This window comes from Myodes glareolus, chromosome 18 (genome assembly GCF_982192425.1).
Source record: "Myodes glareolus chromosome 18, mMyoGla1.1, whole genome shotgun sequence".
Taxonomy (NCBI): Eukaryota; Metazoa; Chordata; class Mammalia; order Rodentia; family Cricetidae; genus Myodes; species Myodes glareolus.
The window spans coordinates 35,498,634-35,520,479 of NC_142043.1; the positions used below are offsets into that span (position 1 = coordinate 35,498,634).

General features: G+C 44.7%; 1 protein-coding gene across 8 annotated transcripts in view; it reads left to right on the forward strand.

Annotated features, from left to right (window-relative positions):
* Vwa3b (von Willebrand factor A domain containing 3B) overlaps positions 1-21,846 on the forward strand; it is a 189,668-nt gene that overhangs the window by 37,665 nt on the left and 130,157 nt on the right. For all 8 annotated transcript variants that reach the window (XR_015735457.1, XM_087898072.1, XM_087898074.1 and 5 more), the window contains 2 exons: positions 4,598-4,767; positions 7,787-7,902. Coding sequence is in view for 7 of the 8 variants with exons in the window: in XM_087898072.1 (XP_087754198.1) it covers positions 4,598-4,767; positions 7,787-7,902 (286 nt within the window). In the remaining variant the exon portion in view is untranslated. The remainder of the gene's footprint in view (positions 1-4,597; positions 4,768-7,786; positions 7,903-21,846) is intronic.

Below are 21,846 nucleotides of genomic sequence, written 5' to 3' on the forward strand. Positions count from 1 at the left end.
GGGGTTTTTAAATCATATTCACAGGGAAACTAAGTTGAGTCAATTAAAGAGAGAATCTCCCAGTCCCACCAGGGGCCTGCCCTGCTAATTGCCAAACCATCAGTCTGTAAAACTGACAACTCATTTGTTTCCTCAGAGCTGTTTGGACAGGTGTAAATTTTTTCCATTGTGTCCCTGATACCTAATCAGGGCTGCTGAAATGTTTATTGGTCAGCGAAGGAATGAAAAGGAAATACTATCAATATGGTTGAGTTTGGGGACTGGGTATAGTTCCAAGGGGTTCTGGTCCTAAACACATTGCACAGAATCAAGATTTTTGGCTTTTTGTTTTGGTTTTCAATTGAAGAGACAAGAGACGTGGATGGTGCTGGGCTGAACATAGACCTTAAAGCCTGGAAGGGCAGATAGTGATGGTCCAGTGGGGTGTGAGGAGGGATCTAGTACGGATCCCAATACTGACTATAAGGAGGAGTCATCACCATGAAGGGAATCAGAAAATCAAAGTGGCCCAAAGAAGGAAAGGGCTGTCAGAGAAACGGGGAGGACCAGGAGTTAGAGGCCCGGGTATGGGGATGGTTTAGATGCTTCAGTGTTATGAGGAGCGAGGCAGTCTTTGCCAGCCTCCTCGCTGTGCTTTGGGCTGCTTGTGCTTCTTGAGAAGGGAAGATTTTTATGCCCAAGGCTTTAGGATGAGAGCCGGCTTGGACAGGTGGCAGAGAGGATATCTGGAGTAGAAGCAGCTGCTCCTTGTCTGTGTCTTTCTTCCTCCCAAAACTGATGGCAGGAAGACGGATGCCAAGGTCTCTTTGTCTGGGCAGAATGCAGGTTGCCATGTAATGATCCAGACTGAAACAGGACCTAAAGGTGCCATCCTAATTGTGTGTGTGTGTGTGTGCAGGTGATACATATCTGTGTACATTTCTATGAAGGTCTGAGGTCCTCAGATGTCACATAACTTCCTCAATTGCTCTCTGCCTTACTTTTGGAGACAGGGTCTCTGATTGGACTTGGAGCTCTATGATTGACCAGACTATCTGCCCAGTGAACCCTATGGGTCCCCCATTTTTGTACCCCAAGCACTGTGATTATAGGCACTCACCACTGAGTCTGACTTTTGCAAGAGTGTTGGGGATCGAATTCAGGTCTTCCTCTTCCTACTTGAGCTGCAAGCACTTTATGGGCTGAACCGTCTCCCCCGCTTACCTCCTATTTTACGTGGAATAATTGCAGGAGCTTTTGGCTTACTCCTCAGTGCAGTGAAGGCAGGTTTCAGTTCAATGACATCTCAAGAGGAAAACATCTCTGCTCGAGAGTCTCCATTTCTTGGGCCATTGCCAGCAGCAGTGAAGCATCCTGGCAGAGACTGCTGGCACAGCCTTCTGCATCCCTGGGTCCTTATCTGCCTTTCGCTCTCACAGACCCTAGAAGGTACTCTGTCTGTTCCTGTACTCGGGCCATGTGTCGTTACAGATGCCTATGCGAGGCTATTCCTACATTAAATTTGGGCACAGAGGCAGCTGGGAAATGCTTGTGCTCCATTTGTACACCTGGCGCCAGGCCTGTGTCACATTAGGAAGAGGAATGGCCTGGGGTGAGTTCGCTGGAAAAACAAAACAAAACAATTCGGTCAACTTAACACTCTATGGAATGCTGCTTCTTGGGTTGTTTTCTTCTGCCTGCTAGATGTCTGGTGGGAGATTTACAGCATTCATTAGGCTCCACTTCCTAGCAGGTACTTCCTGTAAAACTCTGGGAGTTAGTGTTGACAGACTGGGGAGGAAGAGCTATGGGAGGGGGTGGGGCTTTTCTGTGCCCGCTAGAGGAGGTAGTGGCTGATGTAGTCTGGTCTAGGTTCTCACTCTGGCCATTTAACTCCCAACCTGTGTCCTTGGCTACCCCTGTTCTTCTTGCCCCCTCAGACACAAATTTCTGCTGCAGATCGAGGCTCCTAACCAACTGGACAGCCAATCATGAGTCTATCCCCTCTACCAGATTCCAATGTTAAGGGGGAAACATTTGTTGACTAGCTTCAGCTCATAAGGGGTTGAGGTTAATGCATAAATAAGTCATGGGCCCTAGGATGCCTGCTTCTCACTCTCACAGTGCGTTTGTGGAGGCCTCTACCCAGTTCTATGTGGGAGTGATCCATTAAGGTGATTTTGAGGGACAGGCTCAGATGGTGTGTATTCCTGATTTGCTTTGATTGGTACTTTCAGAGATTTCTGTAAAATATACATATACACATTAGTGTAGATCCCAAAGTTCAGAAAACCAAGCCACAAGGATAAATTGTGTTGTCTCATTTTGATCTAAAGATAGGTCACTTGCCTGAGTTCATGCATTCATGTCAGGAGAAGATCTAGTGGGGTGCTACTGAGGACACATTTCATGGGTCTCTTTGGTGGGCTTTACATATCCCTAGGTTATGCCAAGAACACTTATTTTTGGTAAGATGTGCATCTCCCAAAATCCCCGGATTAAGATGGGCATGTCACTGTGATCAAGGAAGTAAGTCATTTTCATTAAGATGAGCCTTGCATGTTTTCTCTCACAGATGCTCAAACTGGGGCGAGTGCCCGCAGAAGAGGTGTGTCTGTTACTTTTCTCACTGCTGTGACAGAATGCTCAGCAAAAGAAGGGTTTATTCGGCTCGCAGTTTAAGAAGGGCTACTGTCCGTCACTGCAGGGAAGGAATGGAAGCAGGACTGTGACATGCTTTATAGTAGTCAGGAAATAGAGAGCAGACAGGAAGTGGAACGTGACCACGAAACCTCAAAGCCTGCCTCCAGTGACCCACTAGCCTCAGCAAGGCCCTACTTCTTAGGGTTTCTAGAACTTTTGAAAACTGTGTCTCCAGCCAGGGACTGAGTGTTAAAACAAATGAGTCAGTGGGGAACATTTCACATCCAATCTACATCAGGAAGGGAACAAGGAACAAGCTGGGAGATAAGAGAGGGTAACAGAGAGAGTAGAAGTAATCAGACTATATATACCAAGAAGATACATGGAAACAATGTAATGAAATTCGGTATTTTGTATAATTAATGTACACCAACCTATAAAGGTGTATTGTAGTCTGTGTTTGTGTGGTGTGTGTCTGTGTGGTGGTGATGGTATATGTGTATGTGTGTAATGTTACCATGTGGTGATTATAGTGTGTGTGGTGTATCTGTAGTATGGTTTGTGTGTGTGTATGTATGGGGGTATGGTGTATATGTACTATGTTGTATGGTGTGGGGGGTGTGGTGTATATGGGGTGAGGTGTGTGTCTGTGTGGTATGGTGTGTGTGTCAGGGGTGGTGTGTAGTGCATGTGTTGTGTTTGGTGTATGTGTGATAAGTGGTATGTGTGTTAATTACGTATATGTATGTGTTGTTGTATGCATGCAGTATAAGCAGTGTGTGTGGTATGCATGTGTGATATGGTGTGTGGGGTAGTATGTGTGAGTGTGGTGTGTGGTATGTGTGTTAATTATGTGTTATATATGTGTTGTGGTGTGTTTGCGTGTGCAGTATATGCAGTGTGTGTGTGGTGTGGGGGGTCTGGTGTGGGGGTATGTGTGAGTGTGGTATGTGGTATGTGGGTGTGCTTGTTTGTATATTGCTTCTGACATGGATAGTCCACTGGGCATTGTGTTCTGGCCCTGTTGTGTGGAGCAGAGCCAGGTGGGCACATCCTTCTCTTGACCAGCAGCATGGAATCAGGATGGCCTCATCTCCCCAGGCATGTGTTTCCCTAGTGAGGAGAGAGCAGAGGATGAACCAACTGGGAATACACCCTCTCTTCTGCATCCCACCTCAGACTGATAATAGATGAGTTTGTGCTGCAGAATTCTGCACCTCCTGGGGAAGTGGATAATACTGTGCTCCCTGCCCTCAGTGGCTGTTTGGACCCAAACTTTCTTTGTTTCTGGAAAACAACCTTGCCTCTCTGTCTGTGTACCTGTAGGTCTGAGGCAACTGCTCTCCAGATCTGCCAACTATATTCGTTGTGCAGCACCTAAGGACTATGGTATAGACACAAGTTTCTTTCCTGCCTGGTCCCACAGCCATTCAGTCCCAAAGAAACACACAGAGGCTTCTACTAATTATAAACTGCTTGACCTGTTAACTTAGGCTTATTATCAACTAGCTCTTATAACTTAAATTAACCCATAATTCTTGTCTATGTTTAGCCATGTGGCTTGCTATCTTTGCTCAGTGCAGCATTCTCATCTTGTTTCCTCTGCGCCTGGCTGGTGTCTGCTTTCTGCTTTTCCTCTTCCCAGAATTCTCTTAGTATAATTGCTCATCCTATACTTCCTGCCCCTGGCTACTGGCTAATCAGCGTTTTATTAAACCAATACGAGTGACAAATCTTTACAGTGTACAAAAGCATTCTCCCACAGCACCATGGCTATTGTCAAGAGACCTTGAATGATTCAGTTGCTGACCTTGTATCTCAGTGCCATCATGGGACACTGACCATAGCTTCTATTCGTTCTGTCTTCTCTTTTTTTTTTTGCATCAATTAGGAAATGTGTTGCTGATGCACGTGGCGCAAGTCTGGGGTATATGACGGGCTAATAAGCGTTGTCATCGGTGCCTCTGTCTTGCAGATTGAAGCCATTTATTACTTCGTGGTGGGGGATGTTCCAAAGGAGTCTCAGGAGCTTCTTCTCCAGAGGGTTTTAGAGATCCCATATCCAGTCTGCACAGTGTCCTTCAATGCCAGACGAGAAGAAACTGTAGCTTTCCTAAAAGATCTGAGCGCCAAGACCAACAGCAGGTAGGCTGACAATGGACTCGAGAGGGCCTGAGCGTGGGTGGCCAACTTACAATCTAGAGGCTTGCGCAGTATGTCCCTGTGTACAGTCCCCATGGTTCATATACCCGTTTCTTCATTATACAGCAATCCAGTTCTTCTGTTCTGATGTCTTGGAGTCTTGAGGACTGTAGAGATTGCTCCCCGCCCTAGTCAGCTAATTCCTAGAGATAGGAAGTACTGTCTGGAGTTTACAGGGTCTCATGCTCAGGACAGTTGTCACTTCAGCGCCAGACAGGGACAATTGGAGATAGCTCTGCATCCATACCTCCCTGCAGTTCTTTATATTAGCCAATCTTTTTTTTTTTAAAAAAAACATCCAGGTTATTGTATGTTAAATAAGAGGAAATTGTTAGTGATATCGAGGCCTGGACTTAGCCTTTATTGATACCAAAGGCAAGCCAGAAATACATATTTTCACCACCATTCTGCCTGATAGAGTTGGTGGAAAGGCTGTCCTTGCCCACAGCTCCAGGGACCCCGATTTTCCATGAAGAGGGTCAGGATTTGTCATGTGCAACAAGACCCATGAGAATCTGAACTCACCACTCTGGAAACTCTTCCACCACTTTGAAATCACCAGGCACAGGGCTTTGGCCCTCGGATCTTGAGTATCCCCAAATACACAAAAAGAGGCTCCTCATCCACTCTCTCCAGGGTAGAAAGGCAGCTGGCAGGATTCCCTCTCTAGCTAGTCCTTGCCTCCCATCTCCCAGGGAACTTTCTCCAGGAGGTTCAGCGCCCAGGGAACAACATGCCACAGGCAGCACTGATTCATCTGCTGCATTTTCAGACCATCTCTTGCAGGGTGGCGGGTTTGCATGAAATGTTCAGGGGGAGGTGTACCATCCTCTGTGTGCTCTGGACCCTCACAAAGGAGCCCGACGCACAACCCTTAGCGCTTCTGCCTGTTGTGTTGTGGCCTCAAACACACCATGCCTTCTGCCATTCCTTTGTGCTCTGGGCTTCTGGACCCAGCTAGAGGGCAGTGAATATCCAACTGGAAACAGCAACGTCTTTCTGGGTTTAGTTTGCTGGCTGCCTAGGCCATGAGCTCTCCAACTGGACTCTGATCCTCACCTCCCTAATGTCCAAGACTGTGTTCGTGTGGAGCCATCAGCGTGGGTGTGGGTGCTATGATAATAGAAGTACTCTCCAAAGAGCCTTTCATAATTGTGTCTCATCCCATTAGAGATTAGAACGTCTGCCCTGTTCCCTTTTCTAATCTGAAGAAGAGATTAGAGAGTAGAAAGTTCTAGTCATCCAAGGCCTTGGCACTCAGGGTTTGCCAGGACAGACCGCCCCCTGCCCCTCACCACATACACACACACACACACACACACACACACACACACACACACCACCACCACCACCACCACCACCACCACCACCTTGAGCAGTCACCAAAGGAAGAGAGCTGACCCTTTCTGCTCAGCAAGGTGCCTACAGGAGGCAGACATAGCAAGGCTGGGTGCCCCAGCTTCAGGGACCTCAGGGCCGCAGGAATGAATGAGGCTGTCTTGTTCACTGCCATGAAGTCAGAGTGCCAGTCTCACCGGAAACTCTGTAGGAAATGATAGTCTTTCCACAATCCAGGAGGCTCCGAGACAGCTTCCACTTCTGTTTGTCCATCTGTCGACTCCAAGTGGTCCGGCAGCAGGAATCCCTGAGTTGAATGAGCAGTGACAAGCGGAGGCTGATCTCTGAGCATCACCTAAGAATCAGAGATCACCTTTGGGAATCGGAAGTTAATGTCCTATCACTGACTTTCTGGGTTCCAGGAAGGAGTTTCAGAAGCAGTTTCAGGGCTGAGGATGTAGCTCCCTGGTGTACGTAAGGGCCTGGGATCCAACTGTACAGAAGGGGGAGGGAGAAAGAAAAAGAGAGGCAGGCCCATCGTGGTGTGCCACACCAGCAGCCGCAAGCTTCAACGTGCAGACAAATCCTCTGGGGATCTTGTTAAAGTCATGTGCTGACTCAGCAGGTCCAGGCAGGATCACGGATCTCTCACCAGCTCCCAGGCGACACTGCTGCTGTTCCTTGGACCACACTCGGAGCTGGCAGGCCCCCAAAACTTGCCCACACAGGAATTCTTTTCATAAGCTCTTAAGCTCAAAACCTGGGGCAGTATGTGTTTGCCGAGTTACGCTTGACTGAGGCCACTCAGCAATAGGCAAATTAGTCAAGCTTGGCTGTACCCCCAGCTTTCAGTGTTGAGCCAGTCGGTGCTACTGGCTGCTAGTGGGGCTCCCCCATTTGATGCCTGGGCCATCAAAGCTATGTTAATGTGATAGAGACTTAGAGACAAAATAACACAAACTACCATTTTCCTATGATCAAGAAATACCATTGGGTTGAACTAAATAATATAATGAGAAGCCACATCACTGCTAAAAGTCGCAAACCATTCTTGTGTATGTGCATCTAGCTTTATATGGAGGCCAGAGTCAATGCTGAACATTTTTCCTGGTCACTTGCCACCTTATCTTCTGAGACAAGTCTTTTCAATGAACTTGAAGCTCGCTGATTCAGTTAGGCTGGCTGGCCAGCAAGCTCTGGGAATCTGTCTATATCTCATCAGTATTGAGATCATAGATATATGCTCCAATCCTTGCTTTATATGTGGGCTTTATAAGCTGGGGATCTGAACCCAGGTCCCCATGCTTACTCAACAAACTGATCTGAGCCATCTCTCTGCCTGGCTTTGATCATGAAAGTTGACAAGACAAGGCATAGGGAAATCAGAGAATAGGAAGTTCTAAAGAGGCTTGCAATTGGGTGTGGCATTGTATACCTTAGTCACGGCTACTTGGGAGATGGAGGCAGAAGGATTGCTTGAGCCTAGAATTTCAGGGCAACATAGTGAGACCCAATCCTGAGAAAACAAAAGAAACAAAACCAAGATTTGGAGCACCAAAGACAGCAAATCAACGGAAGCATTGACGGGCATGGTGCCTAACACAGAACACCCTTCATGTTTCAGATTCCACGCCTTTGCTGAGAGAACAGAGTGTCTAGAATTCTCTACCTTTTCCACAGAGGATATTGATGGCGCAGTGACTTGGAATTCAAGGAAACTGAAAGGGAGACTTCCTCCAGGTACCCGGACTCCTGAAGGAGCAGCGGCACTTATAACCTTAATCATTTCAAGTGGTCTGCCACGCAGTTTGGAAGTAAAGGCGAAGTAGAGGCCACCCATATCTTTTGTATTGTTTCTGTGGTATGAGGATGTGCCCACTGGAATTTCACAGTGAGTGGGTATGTCTAAAGACTGCTTTAAATGCCTCACTCATGGGATCTAAGTGATATGTGCTTACTGACTTGGGAACAATCTAGAGATGTGGCCCTATCCGTGCTACTGCTGGGGTTAGATCTAAGGCAGGCTGAGCCACTTTATTGCCTGGGTTAGCTGGGGGTCCCTGCGGTTCTCAGGATAGCGCTCTTTGTTTCTTGTGATGTAAGCTGTACTTGCAGGATGAGCCTGTCCTTGTGAGGGTCAAGGCTAAACAGGGACTTTTATGGAGGCTGAGGGAGCCTCATTTTTCATTCAGGAATGTGGTCTAGTGAATGAGGTCACAAATCATGAAGAAAGGGAGCTATGATTCAGAAAGCCAGTAATGGAATTGTACTCAGAAAGCCAAGAGATGGGAATTCCTTTGGGGCTGATGAAATGGCAAAATGCTAGACACTCAGTAAAGACGGGGAAGGAAGGTCCTGTCTGGTTATTACATGACGCAGCACAGCATGGCACCTCAGCTGTTTAGAAATTGTTGTGGTTTGAATGAGACATCGCCATATCCTCAGGTGTTTAGGTAACTTGGTCTCCAGCCAGTGATGACATTTAAAGAGGCTTAGGAGTTGTGGCCTTACTTGGAAGAATGTCACCTGGGGTGAGCTTTGAGGTTTTAAAGCCTCCCACCAATCCCTGTTCACTCTTTCTGCTTCCTGCTTACAGTTTAAGATGTGAACTCTTGCAGGGTGGTGGTGATGCATGCCTTTAATCTTAGCACTCGGGAGGCAGAGGCAGGCAGATCTCTGTGAGTTCGAGGCCAGCCTGGTCTACAGGACTAGTTCCAGGACAGCTAGGTCTGTTACACAGAGAAAACCTCTCCTGAAAACAAAAACAAAAAGATGTGAACTCTTAGCTTGCTGCTCCCATCACCATTTTACTACTGCCAGCTTCCCCACCGTGACGGTGATGAACTCTTATCCATCCAAAAGGATAATAATGCCCAAATAAACCCTGTCTTCTCTGTGTTGCCTTGGTCATGGTGCTTTCCCACCACAATAGAAAGAGAATTCAGACAGAAGCCTGAGGGATCCAGTGCCTGCCTCTACCCTCCCACTCAACTGTAGTTATTAATCAGGCTTCTAGCTTCAGTACAAGGTAAGGGCGACTGCTTGGGTGTAGGAAAGAAGCTGAACAGCATTGCCAGGGCTCAGGAGGAGAAGGACATTTGTGTGGTCAGCTAGGCTATGAGATGGAGCTAATGGCAGGACAGCAGTTCAGAAAGCCCATACCTGACACACATTTTGCGTACTCAAATTCTTCATGTGCCAGAGACTATAGCCAGGGAGGAATGTCCACTACCTAGCACTGCTCTAGGTAACTGACACATGTTTCTGATCATGAAGGAGACATGTCCAGTTAATTTGAGAAAACGGTTGGTGCTTAATTGTGCCGATAGTTTCTTTCTCTCCTTCTTCTTCTTCTTCTTCTTCTTCTTCTTCTTCTTCGTCTTCGTCTTCGTCTTCGTCTTCGTCTTCGTCTTCGTCTTCGTCTCCGTCTCCGTCTCCTTCTCCTTCTCCTTCTCCTTCTTCTTCTTCCTCCTCCTCTTCTTCCTCCTCCCCCTCCTCCTCCTCTTCTTCCTTCCTCCTCCTCCTCCTTCCTTCTCCTCCTCTTTCCTCCTCCTCCTCCTCCTCCTCCTCCTTCTTCTTTGTCAACTTGACACAAGTCATAATCATCTGGGAAACCAGAACACCACCTGAGGAATTGTCTCTGTCACACTACTGATCTGTAGGCAAGACGGTGGAGCATTTTGTCGTTGTTGTTATTAATGACTGATGTAGGAGGGCCCAGCCTACTGTGGACAATGCCACCCTTGGGCATGTGGTTTTGGGTATAAGAAAACAGGCTGAGCAAGGCATGGAGGGCGAGCCAGTAAGCAGTGTTCCTCCATGGCTTTTGCATCAGTTCTTGCCTGGAGTTCCTCCCCTGACTTCCCTTCTTGATGGTCTCGAAGCTCTGAAGATGAAATGAACCCTTTCCTCCCCAAGGAGGTCATGGTATTTATCACAGCCACAGAAATCCAACCAGTGGGGGCTTCGATCAGGATGGAGAACATGTGCTGTCACCCACTCCCCAAACCTTGTCAGCTGTTACAAATGGGACTGGATTTTGACCTGTGCGTTCCCTGGGGTCCTGGTCTGTTTGCTGCTGCTGCTGCTGTTGCTGCTGTTGCTGCTGCTATGCCGGAATACCTGAATAATTTATAAAGGACGGGGATGTATTTGGCTTATGATTCCCAAAGCTGAGAAATCTAAGAGCCTGTAGCTGGCATGGAGAAGGGGCTTTTATGCTGCGTCCTACCAGGGAAGAAGGCTGAAAGGCAAGCGGGGGAGAGGTTTGCTTTCATATCAAGTCCTCCCTCACAGTTACTAACCCACACCCACGATAACGTCATAAATTCATTCACAGGGGCAGAGTCCCTTTGACCTGTTCATCCCTTAGCAAGTCCTACCTCCTGTGTGCTCGGGGGAGTCACATACAAGCTATAGCACCTGACATTGGGTGACAAAGGAAACATCTGTCCATGTAGCTAGCATTTCCACAGCTGCCCTCGTTCGTCTCAGCTTTGGGAACAGACAAGTTGCAGTATGAATAAAAATATTTTCTGAGAATGAAGTGTTCGGCACGTCTTCATCTTAGTAATCATGTGCTCCAAATTTGGCGGGGGGGGGGGGGGGGAGGTGTTTATGCGACCTTGCCTCTCCATCACAATGCCCCAGAAATGCCAGCCTTTCAAAGTTGACTTCTTCCACTCAAAAACTGTCCTGACATCTTTGACAGATGACTTTGCCTTAGAAAATGTGTGGTTTCCAATCTCACCTGGGCTCCAGGAGCATATTTTATTTTATTTTATTTTATTTTATTTTATTGTCGTTCTTCCTTCTCCTCTCTTACCACACCGGCGGCTGCAGGAATTTAACATCCTCAGTCTCCCAAACCTCCAACAGGGTGGGTGGAGTCTGACTCCTTAGGAGATCATTTTATCTTCATTGGGTAGAAAACAGCCTTTCCAGGGAAGACTTAGACAGCACTACTTAGAGAACCCACTTGCCAATCTGAGAGAAAGTTCCAGGGGTTACTTACTGACTTTGAATTCTATGTATTTGATTTTTAAAGTCTGGCTCCACCCTAGTCCATAAACAAAGCAAAAATAAGACAAAAGGACCATTCTGCAGCCAAGATAAAGGATAGTTTGTAAATCATAGTGTGTGTGTGTGTGTACACCTGTGCCACAATGCACATTTGAAGGTAAAAGGGCAACTTGCAGGAGTGGGTTTTTGCTTTACTCCAGGTGGGTCCTGGGTATTAAATTCAAGTCATCAGACTTGGTGGCACCTCACCTGGCCTTACGACATTATCATTTTCCCAAAACTCTGACCTCTAATAGTATCACATTCAAGTGTTAGGTCTCACCGTAAGAGTTTAGGAAATACTCTTAAACCATATCACCCATCTCTTCACAGTGTCTGTTCTGTGACTGACTTTTTTTCCTTTTCATTTAGCGTGATGTCATCTCTCTTCTTTAATGGAACTTTTTTTTCCTTACGGCTTTAAAAAAATTTTTTTTGGACACAGAGAAATATCTTAGTTGGTTAAGTACTTCCTGAACATGCATGAGGACCCAACGTCAACCCCAACACTCGTGTGAAAAGGTTGAATATTGTTGGACACCTGTAATTGTCATGCTGGGGAGGTGGGAGGAGCTGTGGAGCTTGCTGGTCTGCCAGTCTAGATGGTCAGTAAGCTCCAGATCTCAAAAGATAAGACTTAAGAGCAACGGAGTGATGAAGGAAACACCTAACACTGACCTCTGGCTTCCACATTCACTCATAAAACCAAGCGGGGAGAGAGAAACAGAGACAGAGACGGACACACAGAGAGAATGAAATTAATTCATGTGTGTGTATGTGTGGTATACACTCATCTCTGTGTATGGATACACGTTATTCCAGTCCGAATGTCTTGCTCTAACCGTCTGTCGGGTTCCCTTGAGACAGTCTTCCACTGAACCAGAGCTTGATAGCTTTTGATTAGACTGGTTGGTCAGTAAGTCCCTGAAATCTTTCCTGTCTCCAACCCCTCAGTGGTTGAGTTTCAGGCATTCTTGCCCACACCAAACTTTGATGTGGATATTGGGGATTTGAACTCAGTTTCCTCAGTCCTAAGTTAATGTTTAATTGTCATTAAAAATAATTTAATTATAGCATTTTATACACTCTTTGTTTTTGCTGATCCTGCTTTCCTATGATTCTCCTCCACCCCCACTTTCCTTTCTGGCTAGTTCCCCTTTTTCATGATCCCCATATACATATATACGCATATATATAGTAACTAAAAGTCCAGGGTCTTCATGTAAGAGGAAACATGAGTCTGGGTGACTTCACTTAAAGCAATAATTCTAAGCTCCACCCATCCATCCTTTTTCCTGCAAGTGTCATGATTTCATTTTTGGGGGGATTGAATGAAATGCCGTTGTGTACATGTGTCACATCTTCACACATTCACCTGTCTCTGGGCATTTCTTACCTATTGTAAAGCGAGCAGTGGTGAGCATAGATGTTCAAGTATTTCTGTGTTGTGCTGAGTTAGAGTCTTTGGGTATATTCCCAGGACTGGGTCATATGTGGTCCTATTTTAAGTCCTTTGAAGAAACGCCACACAGACTTCCACAGTGGCTGTACCAGTTTATTCTCCCACCGACAGTGAATAAGGCTTTTCTTTCTCGCGCCCTCAACAGCATTTGCTAGCGTTTGTTTTCTTGGTGATCGTCGTTCTGACTGGGGTGTTTGGTTAGTTTTACCATTGCTGTGATGAAACACCATGAGCAAAAGCAACTTGGGAAAAAGGGTTTATTTTTCTCCAAGCTCCATATAACATCTCACCATCAAAAGCAGCGAGGACAGCAGCTCACACAGGGCAGGAACCCGAAAGCAGGAGCTGATGCAGAGGCCATGAAGGAGTGTGGCTTATTGACTTGCTCCCCATGGCTTGCTCAACCTGCTTTCTTATTGAACCCAGGACCACTGGCCCAGGGATGCCACTGGACTATGCTCTCCTCTGTCAATCAATAATGAAGAAAATGCCCTATAGCAATGGCTCTCAACTTTCCTAATACTATGACCCTTTAATGCAGTTCCTCATGTTGTGGTGACCCCCAATCATAAAATTACTTTTTTGTTACTTTATGACTGTAATCTTGCTACTACTATGAATCACAATGTAAATATCTATGTTTTCCGATGGTGTTAGGTGACCCCTATGAAAGCATCATTCGATACCCATAGGGGCCGTGACCCACAGGTTGAGAACCACTGCCCCACAGGCTTACTTCAGCCTAATCTTACCGAGGCATTTTTTAAATTGAGGATCTCTCCCCTCAGATGACTCTAGCTAGTTTCAAGTTGGCATAAGGTTATCTACCACACTGGGGTGAGATGGAATCTCAAAGTAGTTTTAATTTTAATTGAAGGAATAATAGTTGTATGTGTGTCTGTGGATGTGAATATTTGTCCCTTCCTGTGTTTTTGATAGTGGCTACCCCAGTGGATGTGAAACGGTGTCTCAGTGTGGGTTTGATAAGCATTTCCTTGATACTTAATGTCTATCTTTTCATTAGCTATTGAAAGAAATATTATAATGTAGTATTTAAAAATTCAAATGGATCTAACATATCCATGGTGATTAAAATAATGATCCAGCCTCCTTCTTCCCTGCTGGAAACTATTCCTAGCCCTTGTGGGGCATCCCCTTTTTGAGCCTTGGGCACTACCCAGAGATCGTTGGCAGCACTTAAATGTCAAATTGCCACTCCAGGATAAACCACCTCACAATGGACAAATGAGAGGATTCTCTGGAAAGAGTAAGAGCTTTCTCACCTGCAGGCTGCAAATCTGAGGCGGTCAGAAAGGGTGCTGGTCTGCAAAGGGGGGAAGGATGGCAGCGCTGTTGGGCCTCTTGGCTCAGCACCAGTTTTACTAGATGAAACAGAACACTGTCCAGCTTCAGCTGATCACCCCAGCAGCTGGGTAGGCTCCAGTATTGGGTGTGCAGAAAGCGGCCACCCTAATGCCTTGGTTTTGTGGGTTGGATTTCCTTTTTTTGTAAAATTTGCTTTGTTTCTTATTTTGCTTTTTCCCTTTACTTATGTTTTTTATTATGCCCTTGCTATTATTTTCAGAATCAGCTAATGGATTTTTATTCCTCTTATATCTATGCAATTTTGATTGCATTTCTTATTTGTGGGCTCTTAAATCTCCGGTGGTGCATGTGACTGCCCCCAGGTGCATTTCTTCTCTGGCACGCATCTTCTTTCTTTTTTCTCTTTCCCTGCCTTCTTTTGTTATATTCAGTGACTATTTCTATTTTTATGCCTTCCAGATTTCTTTTGTTTAAAGTCAGCACACGAAGTAATGGATTTCATTATGTTGTTTTCACACATACGTGGCGTTGTCCTTTGTTCTCATTCATCCACCCTGACCTCTCCACCCACTGGCTGGTCTCCTTCCCTGCAGAATGTCCCCACTCTTGCTTTCATGTCCCATGCATTCTGTGGCTTCCTCTTTTTTATCCTCCCCCTCCTTCCTTTCATGGGTCGCTTTTCTATTTTCACGTCCTACACACACATACATACATACATACATACACACGCACACACACACACACACTGTACATTTAAATACCTTCAGTGTTTATCATTCTGAATCCAGCTGATTTTATTTATATATTTTACTTATATTAATGCTCTCTAGTTGTATTTTTATCCTGAAAAGTCATGATTGATTTTTTTTTCTTTTTGAGAAGAAGCCACCTAAAGGTGTACAAAAGACGGGGTTCTCTGTAGAGAAGAGAACTTTCTCAGGCCACCGGCTGCAAGTCTGGGGTGGTCAGACATGGGTGTTGGTGTGGAAGAACAGGCAGCCCTTTTAAGGGGACTGCACAACTCCATTGTTGTGTATGAGCCACACTAGCTCTGTCTGTTCGGCTGCTGGTGGACACCTAGGCTGGTCCCATTTTCCGGCTATCGTGGCTAGTGTGGCTGTGGCGATATGAATTTTCAGGGGTGCTGGAGTTCTTCCCGGGTACCCAGAAATGGCATACTGGGACATGTGGTAGTCCTCCTAGTGTTTTGAGGACCCTCCGCTCTGATGCCACATTAACAGCACCAGTTTGCATCCCCAGCAGCAGCGACAGGCGTCCTCTTTCTGCACTTTCTCACCAGATCGGAGCTCTCCGGTCAGGTTTCCTTTCTATTTCCTGGAATCAAAGGATGCTGAGTGCAAGGGAATATTTACTTGCCACGTGTATTTCTTCCTTCGAGAACTGTTTGCTCAGTTCACTTGTCCATCTATTGATTGAATTATTTGATTTTGGCTCTGGTATTTGAATTTTAGCATTCCTTTTGTACTTTAGATATTTGTCTCCTTTGGATTTGGATGAGGATCACATTGACTCTATAGATGGCTGTTGGTACTATAGCCTTTGCACAGGATTAATTTTGCCAATTCTTGAGCTCAAGAGAGCTTTCTGTCTTCAGTGTTAGATGTTTACATGGTAGAGGTCTGTGCTGGATAGTTTTATATCAACCTCACAGAAGTTAAAGTCATCTGAGAGGAGGGGACCACAATTAAGAAAATGCCTCCATATAATCGGGCCATATGCAAGCCTGTAGAGGATTTTCTTAATTGGTGGGCAGGTCCCAGCCCATTGTGGGTGGTGCCATGCCTGAGCTGGTGGTCCTGGTTCTATAAGAAACCAGACTAAGCAAGCCATGGGGAACAAGCCATTAAGCAGCAACCCTCCATGGCCACTGCATCAGCTCCTGCCTCCGGGTTTCTGCCCAGTTTGAGTTCCTGTCCTGACTTCCTTTGATGATGAGCAGCAACAGGGAAGTGTAATCCAAACAAACCCATTCCTCCCCAAGTTGCTTTGATCATAGTGTTTTATCACAGCAATGGTAACCCTAACTAAGTCAAGGTCTCTTGCCTCTTTGGTTAGGTTTATTCCTGGGTGTTTCATTTTTTTCTCCAGAATTTCATCTATGAGTACTGTATTTACATTCATACCACCCTTTCTCTTTCTTCCAACTCATCCCATCTTACTGTTCAGATCCATGATCTCTTCTTTAAACGTTACTGTTTTACACACACACACACACACACACACACACACACACACACACACGAGACCATTTAGTGTTGCTCACATGTGTATCTGTTTAGGACTGGGACTGAATACCCTTTTAGGGGGCTCATCCCTGGAGAAGACTGAGTTCTTTCTCTGATCAGTCATTAATTGCTTGTATCTTCTCATTTAGAGAGGCTTTGTGAGGTTCCCCCTCCCCCCCCACATCCACCTTGGAATGTCAACTGGTGGTGTCATTGTGCCGGTCTTGTTTAGGTAGCCATGATGTTAAGATTTCATGGGTGCAATTCCCTGTCACATGTAGAAGACACTGTCTCATAGCAGATGCCTGTTCTTTTTTTTTCCTCTGATAATTTTTTATTACTTTATAAATAATAGGAATCAAAATTTCCACTTCCTCCCCTCCTCCCACTTCCCTCCCGCTCCCACACTCACCCTTCCCCCCTCCCTGTCCAGTCCTAAGAGAGGGCAGGGAACCCTGCCCTGTGGGAAGTCCAAGGCCCTCCCCCCTCCATCCAGGCCTAGGAAGGTGTGCATCCAAATAGACTAGAATCCCAAAAAGCCAGTACATGCAGTAGAGGCAAATCCCAGTGCCATTATCATCGGCTTCTCAGTCCGCCCCAATTGTCAGCCACATTCAGAGGGTCCAGTTTGATCCCATGCTCGTTCAGTCCCAGTCCAGCTGGCTTTGGTGAACTCCCGCTAGTTCAGGCACACCATCTCAGTGGGTGGATCAATCTGTCGTGGTCCTGACTCCTTTGGTCATATTCTTCCTCCTTCTGCTCTTCAACTGGACCTTGGGAGCTCAGTCCAGTACTCCCATGTGGGTCTCTGTCTCTATCTCCATCTGTTGCCAGATGAATGTTCTGTCTGGATCCTTGCAGCACCCAGGTGCCCTATTCTTTTGGCTCTAACAATCCTTCCTTTCCCTTTTCCACAATGTTCCCTGAGCCCTAAGTGTATGGGTTATGTTATAAATGTATCAGTTGGGGATAGGCACTCAACAATGAGCTCTTCTTGACATTTTGACTAACTGTGGTTTCTGTGATGATCTCCATCTGCTGAGAAAAGCAGTTTCCTTGAGGAGGAATGAGAGCCACACTCATATAGGATATAAGGACATGTTCAGAACGTACTTGGAAATTAATTTATAAAAGTGACTGTGGTAGGTTCTCCTTAAGGGTTCATGACCTCTCCAGTCATAAGTGGTAGCCTAGGTTTATAGTACTAGGTATGGGTTCCCTCCTATTGAGCAGGTCTTAAGTCCAATTACACAGCGCTTGGTTATTCCCGAGACATAAGTGCCATTATTACACCCTTGGTCATCGCTGTGGTCTGTAAGCTTTACAGCTGAGTTCGACTATTAATTGCTTTTCTCCACTAGCAGCTTGTATAGCACCTTTAGATGCTAAGAGAACTAGTCTCCAGGGAGGAAGGAGCTTCTAGGTCAGTTCCACCTTACGATTCCTCCTATCTTCAGCAATAGGTCTTACCTTCAAGTTCTGGAAGGCAACTAGGACAATGGTAATTGTTCACATTGTTTAAGAAGTCTCTTGGACTCTCCTGACCCACAACACAAAGGCATATTTCTCACAGTTGTCCCTGGGTCTTTTGTGAAATAGTGTGTGTTCATTCTGACATTCCCCTGTAGTTCACACAGAGGTCCCTACTCTACCTTCTTACTTGGGAGATACAATATACTGTTTCACTCTTTAGTTCTCACATTTCTGGTTCACAGTCTTCTACCATGGAGATGATGGGCCCACAACACATCATGTGAGCATATATATGTATATATTTATGTTCATACATGTATATATACACACACATATGCCTGTGTGTATGTTAATGCTAACTCATGGCAATGTGTTCACCATTTTATATATTCTTCCATAACTTCTTTAGTAATGTATTCTTCATTTATGCTCAATTTTTCTTCTTTAATTCCCTGCAATATCCTTATTTGGATACTGTATTTCAGCATATTTTTTTAGAAAAATCTACTGAATAGAGATAAAAATTATGGGGAAGGTTAGGTTTAGTGGCTCACACCACTACTTGGGAGGCAGAGGCAGGCAGATCTCTGTGAGTTCAAGGCCAGCTTTGTCTACATTAATGAGTTCTAGGTCAACTAGGGATATATAGTGAAAACTTGTTGCAAGGAAAAAATAACCCCCCCCCACAGTTGCCTTTAACATACTTTGGATTCAATGTAAACAAGTATGTAAAAGGTGTCCATGGTGAAAATTTGAAAACACTGATGGAAGAAACTGTAGAAGACAAACTCCCATGCTCATGGATTAGAATAATTATTATAAAAATTGCTGTATTAGCAAAAGTAATCTATAGATGCAGCACAATACTCATGAAAATTCCAATTCCGTTTTTTACAAAAGCTAAGGCGAGAAATTTCAACATTCATATACAAGCAAAAAAGACCCTGGGTAGACAAACCATCCCTGAGAAAATAAAGAATTATGTTAGAGGTCTCCATATCTGAGTTCAAGCTATCCTACAGTGTTCAGAAGCTAAAATAGCGTGGTGCAGGTGTAGACAGACACACGGATCAACGGAAGAGAATGAGCACTGGGTAGAAACCTAGACAGCTACACAATCTGACAGAGATACTAGGAGCATCCAGAGCAAGGAAGGTGGGCTCTTCAACAAACCGTGCTGGGGACAACTGCTCAGCCACAGGTACAAGAGAGCATCTAGATCCGGGCCACTCACCCTGCCTGACCATCAATTCCAAGTGGTTCAAAGGCCTTAATGGAAGGCCCCAGACACTGACTCATTAGAGGACATGCAGGGTGAAACACTTCAAGAAACAGACTAGGTTAAAGGCTGCCTCCAAAGGGTCAGGAAATAAGGCCAACAACTGACAAACGGGCCTTCATGGAATTGAAAAGCTTCTGCACAGCAAAGAAAGCATTTAATCCAGGAGGAGCCAGCCCAAGAATGTGAGAGAAAGAGTCCTAGAATTCACGTGGGTTACATCCTGTCTCTAAATTATTGCATGAGAACAATGACATATACTGACCCTATGCTGCCTCTGATAAAACTGTTCTCTCTCTCTCTCTCTCTCTCTCTCTCTCTCTCTCTCTCTCTCTCTGTGTGTGTGTGTGTGTGTGTGTTTGTAAATGTCTTTCTCCCATTATAATTACCCCCCCCCCCTTTAGTCTGCTCTTAAGTAAGTGTTCCCAAGCATATTTCATACAGCATCTCCTTTGAACGTCATACTGGTCATGTGTAGGAAGTGACAGAACATCTTCAATTCTTTTTCCAGGAGTGAAACAGACTGGAAGTAATTTGTTGAATGCACATGGCTGGTGTAGGTCAGAGCCAGAGGTCTGAGCCTGGGCTGTCCTTTGTGCTTGTCAGTCAGTATAGACACTTTGAGAACTCTGGGAAGACAGAGAGGGCAGGGTTCTTGCTACACAAAGACTTTCACTGTTAAAGCATTTTGGGGTCTTTCCCTTTAGTCTTCCTGCTATATACTTAAAAACTAATCAAGATATAAATATAGTAAAAGGAGCGGTGGGCTGTGTTCCTGCCGAGATCCCCGCTCCCCGGCTAGTTTAAACCCGAAATAATTACACAGAAACTGTATTCATTTAAACACTGCCTAGCCCATTAGTTCTAGCCTCTTTTTGGCTAACTCTCACATCTTGACTAACCCATATATAATAATCTGTATGCCACCACGAGGTCATGATTTACCGGCATGAGTCTAGCCAGCGTCCGTCTTGGGAAGGGGAATCATGGCATCTGCCTGACTCTGCTTCTTTCACCCAGCATTCTGTTCTGTCTACTCCGCCTGTCTAAGTTACTGTCCTATCAAAGGCCAAGACAGTCTCTTTATTTGACCAATGAAAGTAACACATAGACAGAAGACCCACCTACATCACATAAACATCATATTATTGTATAATTTGAATATTTCACTTTATATTTAATATTATGACAAGTATTTTCTCAAACTAATATAAAGTGTTTTATATTACAGACATTCAGATATCCAGGACCTTTTGAGCTGTATAATTTTGTCAGTCTTTGTCTTTTAGACATTTCAGTAATATTTTAATGTTTTCAATTAGAGCTATTACATTTACATTTTGTATGGTATATTTCCTCCTATTTTCTTAGTATTTAAAGGGACAAATTTCTGGCAGTGAAAACTCTGGAACAAAATGTAATGCTGGACCAAAGGGTAACCTCTTCTTTGAGTTGTTTCAAAATGTGTTGCAATAAAACATTCACACCAAGAGTATATGAAAAATATCCACTTCAATTAGCATCAAAATGCTATCTTACTGTTCCAATTAGGCTTTATTTAACAAAGAGATTAATGTCAACTATTAGTGAACTTAACACATTTTGTATTTATTAACTTTTTTTTATAAATTACCTTCCTGTCAGGCGTGCGACTTGTGGGTAATTTATAGTAGCAATTATGTTTTCTTTCATGTGACTGTTTCTCATATGAAAAATTTAAATTTACACAGCAATGGCAGACCATAAATCTTGTACCTCCTAGCTTCTTTGTGATTTCATTTCTATCCTGAAGTGTGTGTGTGTGTGTGTGTGTGTGTGTGTGTGTGTGTGTATGGGCTAAACAAAAACAAATATGCTTTTGGTCTAGCTAGACTTATTTTGAAGTCTGTTGGAATGGGACAGGATGGGTTGGGATGAGTGGACTTTCCTCTGAATGCACCAACAGTCTTCACAACAGTCAGCCTTTTCACTCTGAATGCCATGTGTCATCCTTTGTAGTAAACAGAGTCTCATCTACAATGGGCCTGCTCCTGAACCACCTGCTCTTTTCATGGTTTCTCTCCTGTCTAGTCCGAGGCTACTCATGCATAGCTTTTGACATTGACTTTCCTCACCACCTTGTATATTTATCTTAAGTATGGGAATGGGTTTGGTGTTCTCCAAGTGAACTTTAGTTTGCTATGTTTCCAGCTGAATTTTTTAGGAGGATAGGCAAGCTGCTCCATTCAGCCTAAGCTTATTTTTCTGTTTCCATTGCTATCCTAAGCTTTTGGGGGTTCTCACCAGACATGTCTTCCTTCCCCTCTCATTTTACTTCCTTTTTCTCCAGTTTTCAGTCTAGCTTTAGTGAGCTGTGGTGCTGCAATCGGGAAGGGCAGAGGCAGAGCGAGCGTTACCAGCAGTTTCTTACCTCAGATTTGCTCGTTGATGAAGTAAAAGTACTTGTAACAACAACATTACATTTGTAGCCATTAGCAATTGGAACTATAAAATTATGAAAGCATTCTCTAAATTTTCCAGAGGATTCTGGGAAGCCCTACTCTAAATTCTTAGAGCCCGGATTTGTTATAGATAATTATGTTGATGTTAAATCTGATTTCATGCAATCTTTATGTTGTTACCCATGATGATTTGAATGAGAATGTTCCCCGTAGGCTTAGATGTTTAAACAGTTGGTCCCCAGTTGGTGACACTGTTTGGGTGGGTTTAGGAGGGACAATCTTTTTTTTTTTTTTTTTTTTTTTTTTTTTTTTTTTTTTTGCCTTTCACTGATTTATGCCATTTGGAGTTAATAATTAAGGGACATTTTCCCTTTGGAATTTATTCATTTTTTAAAA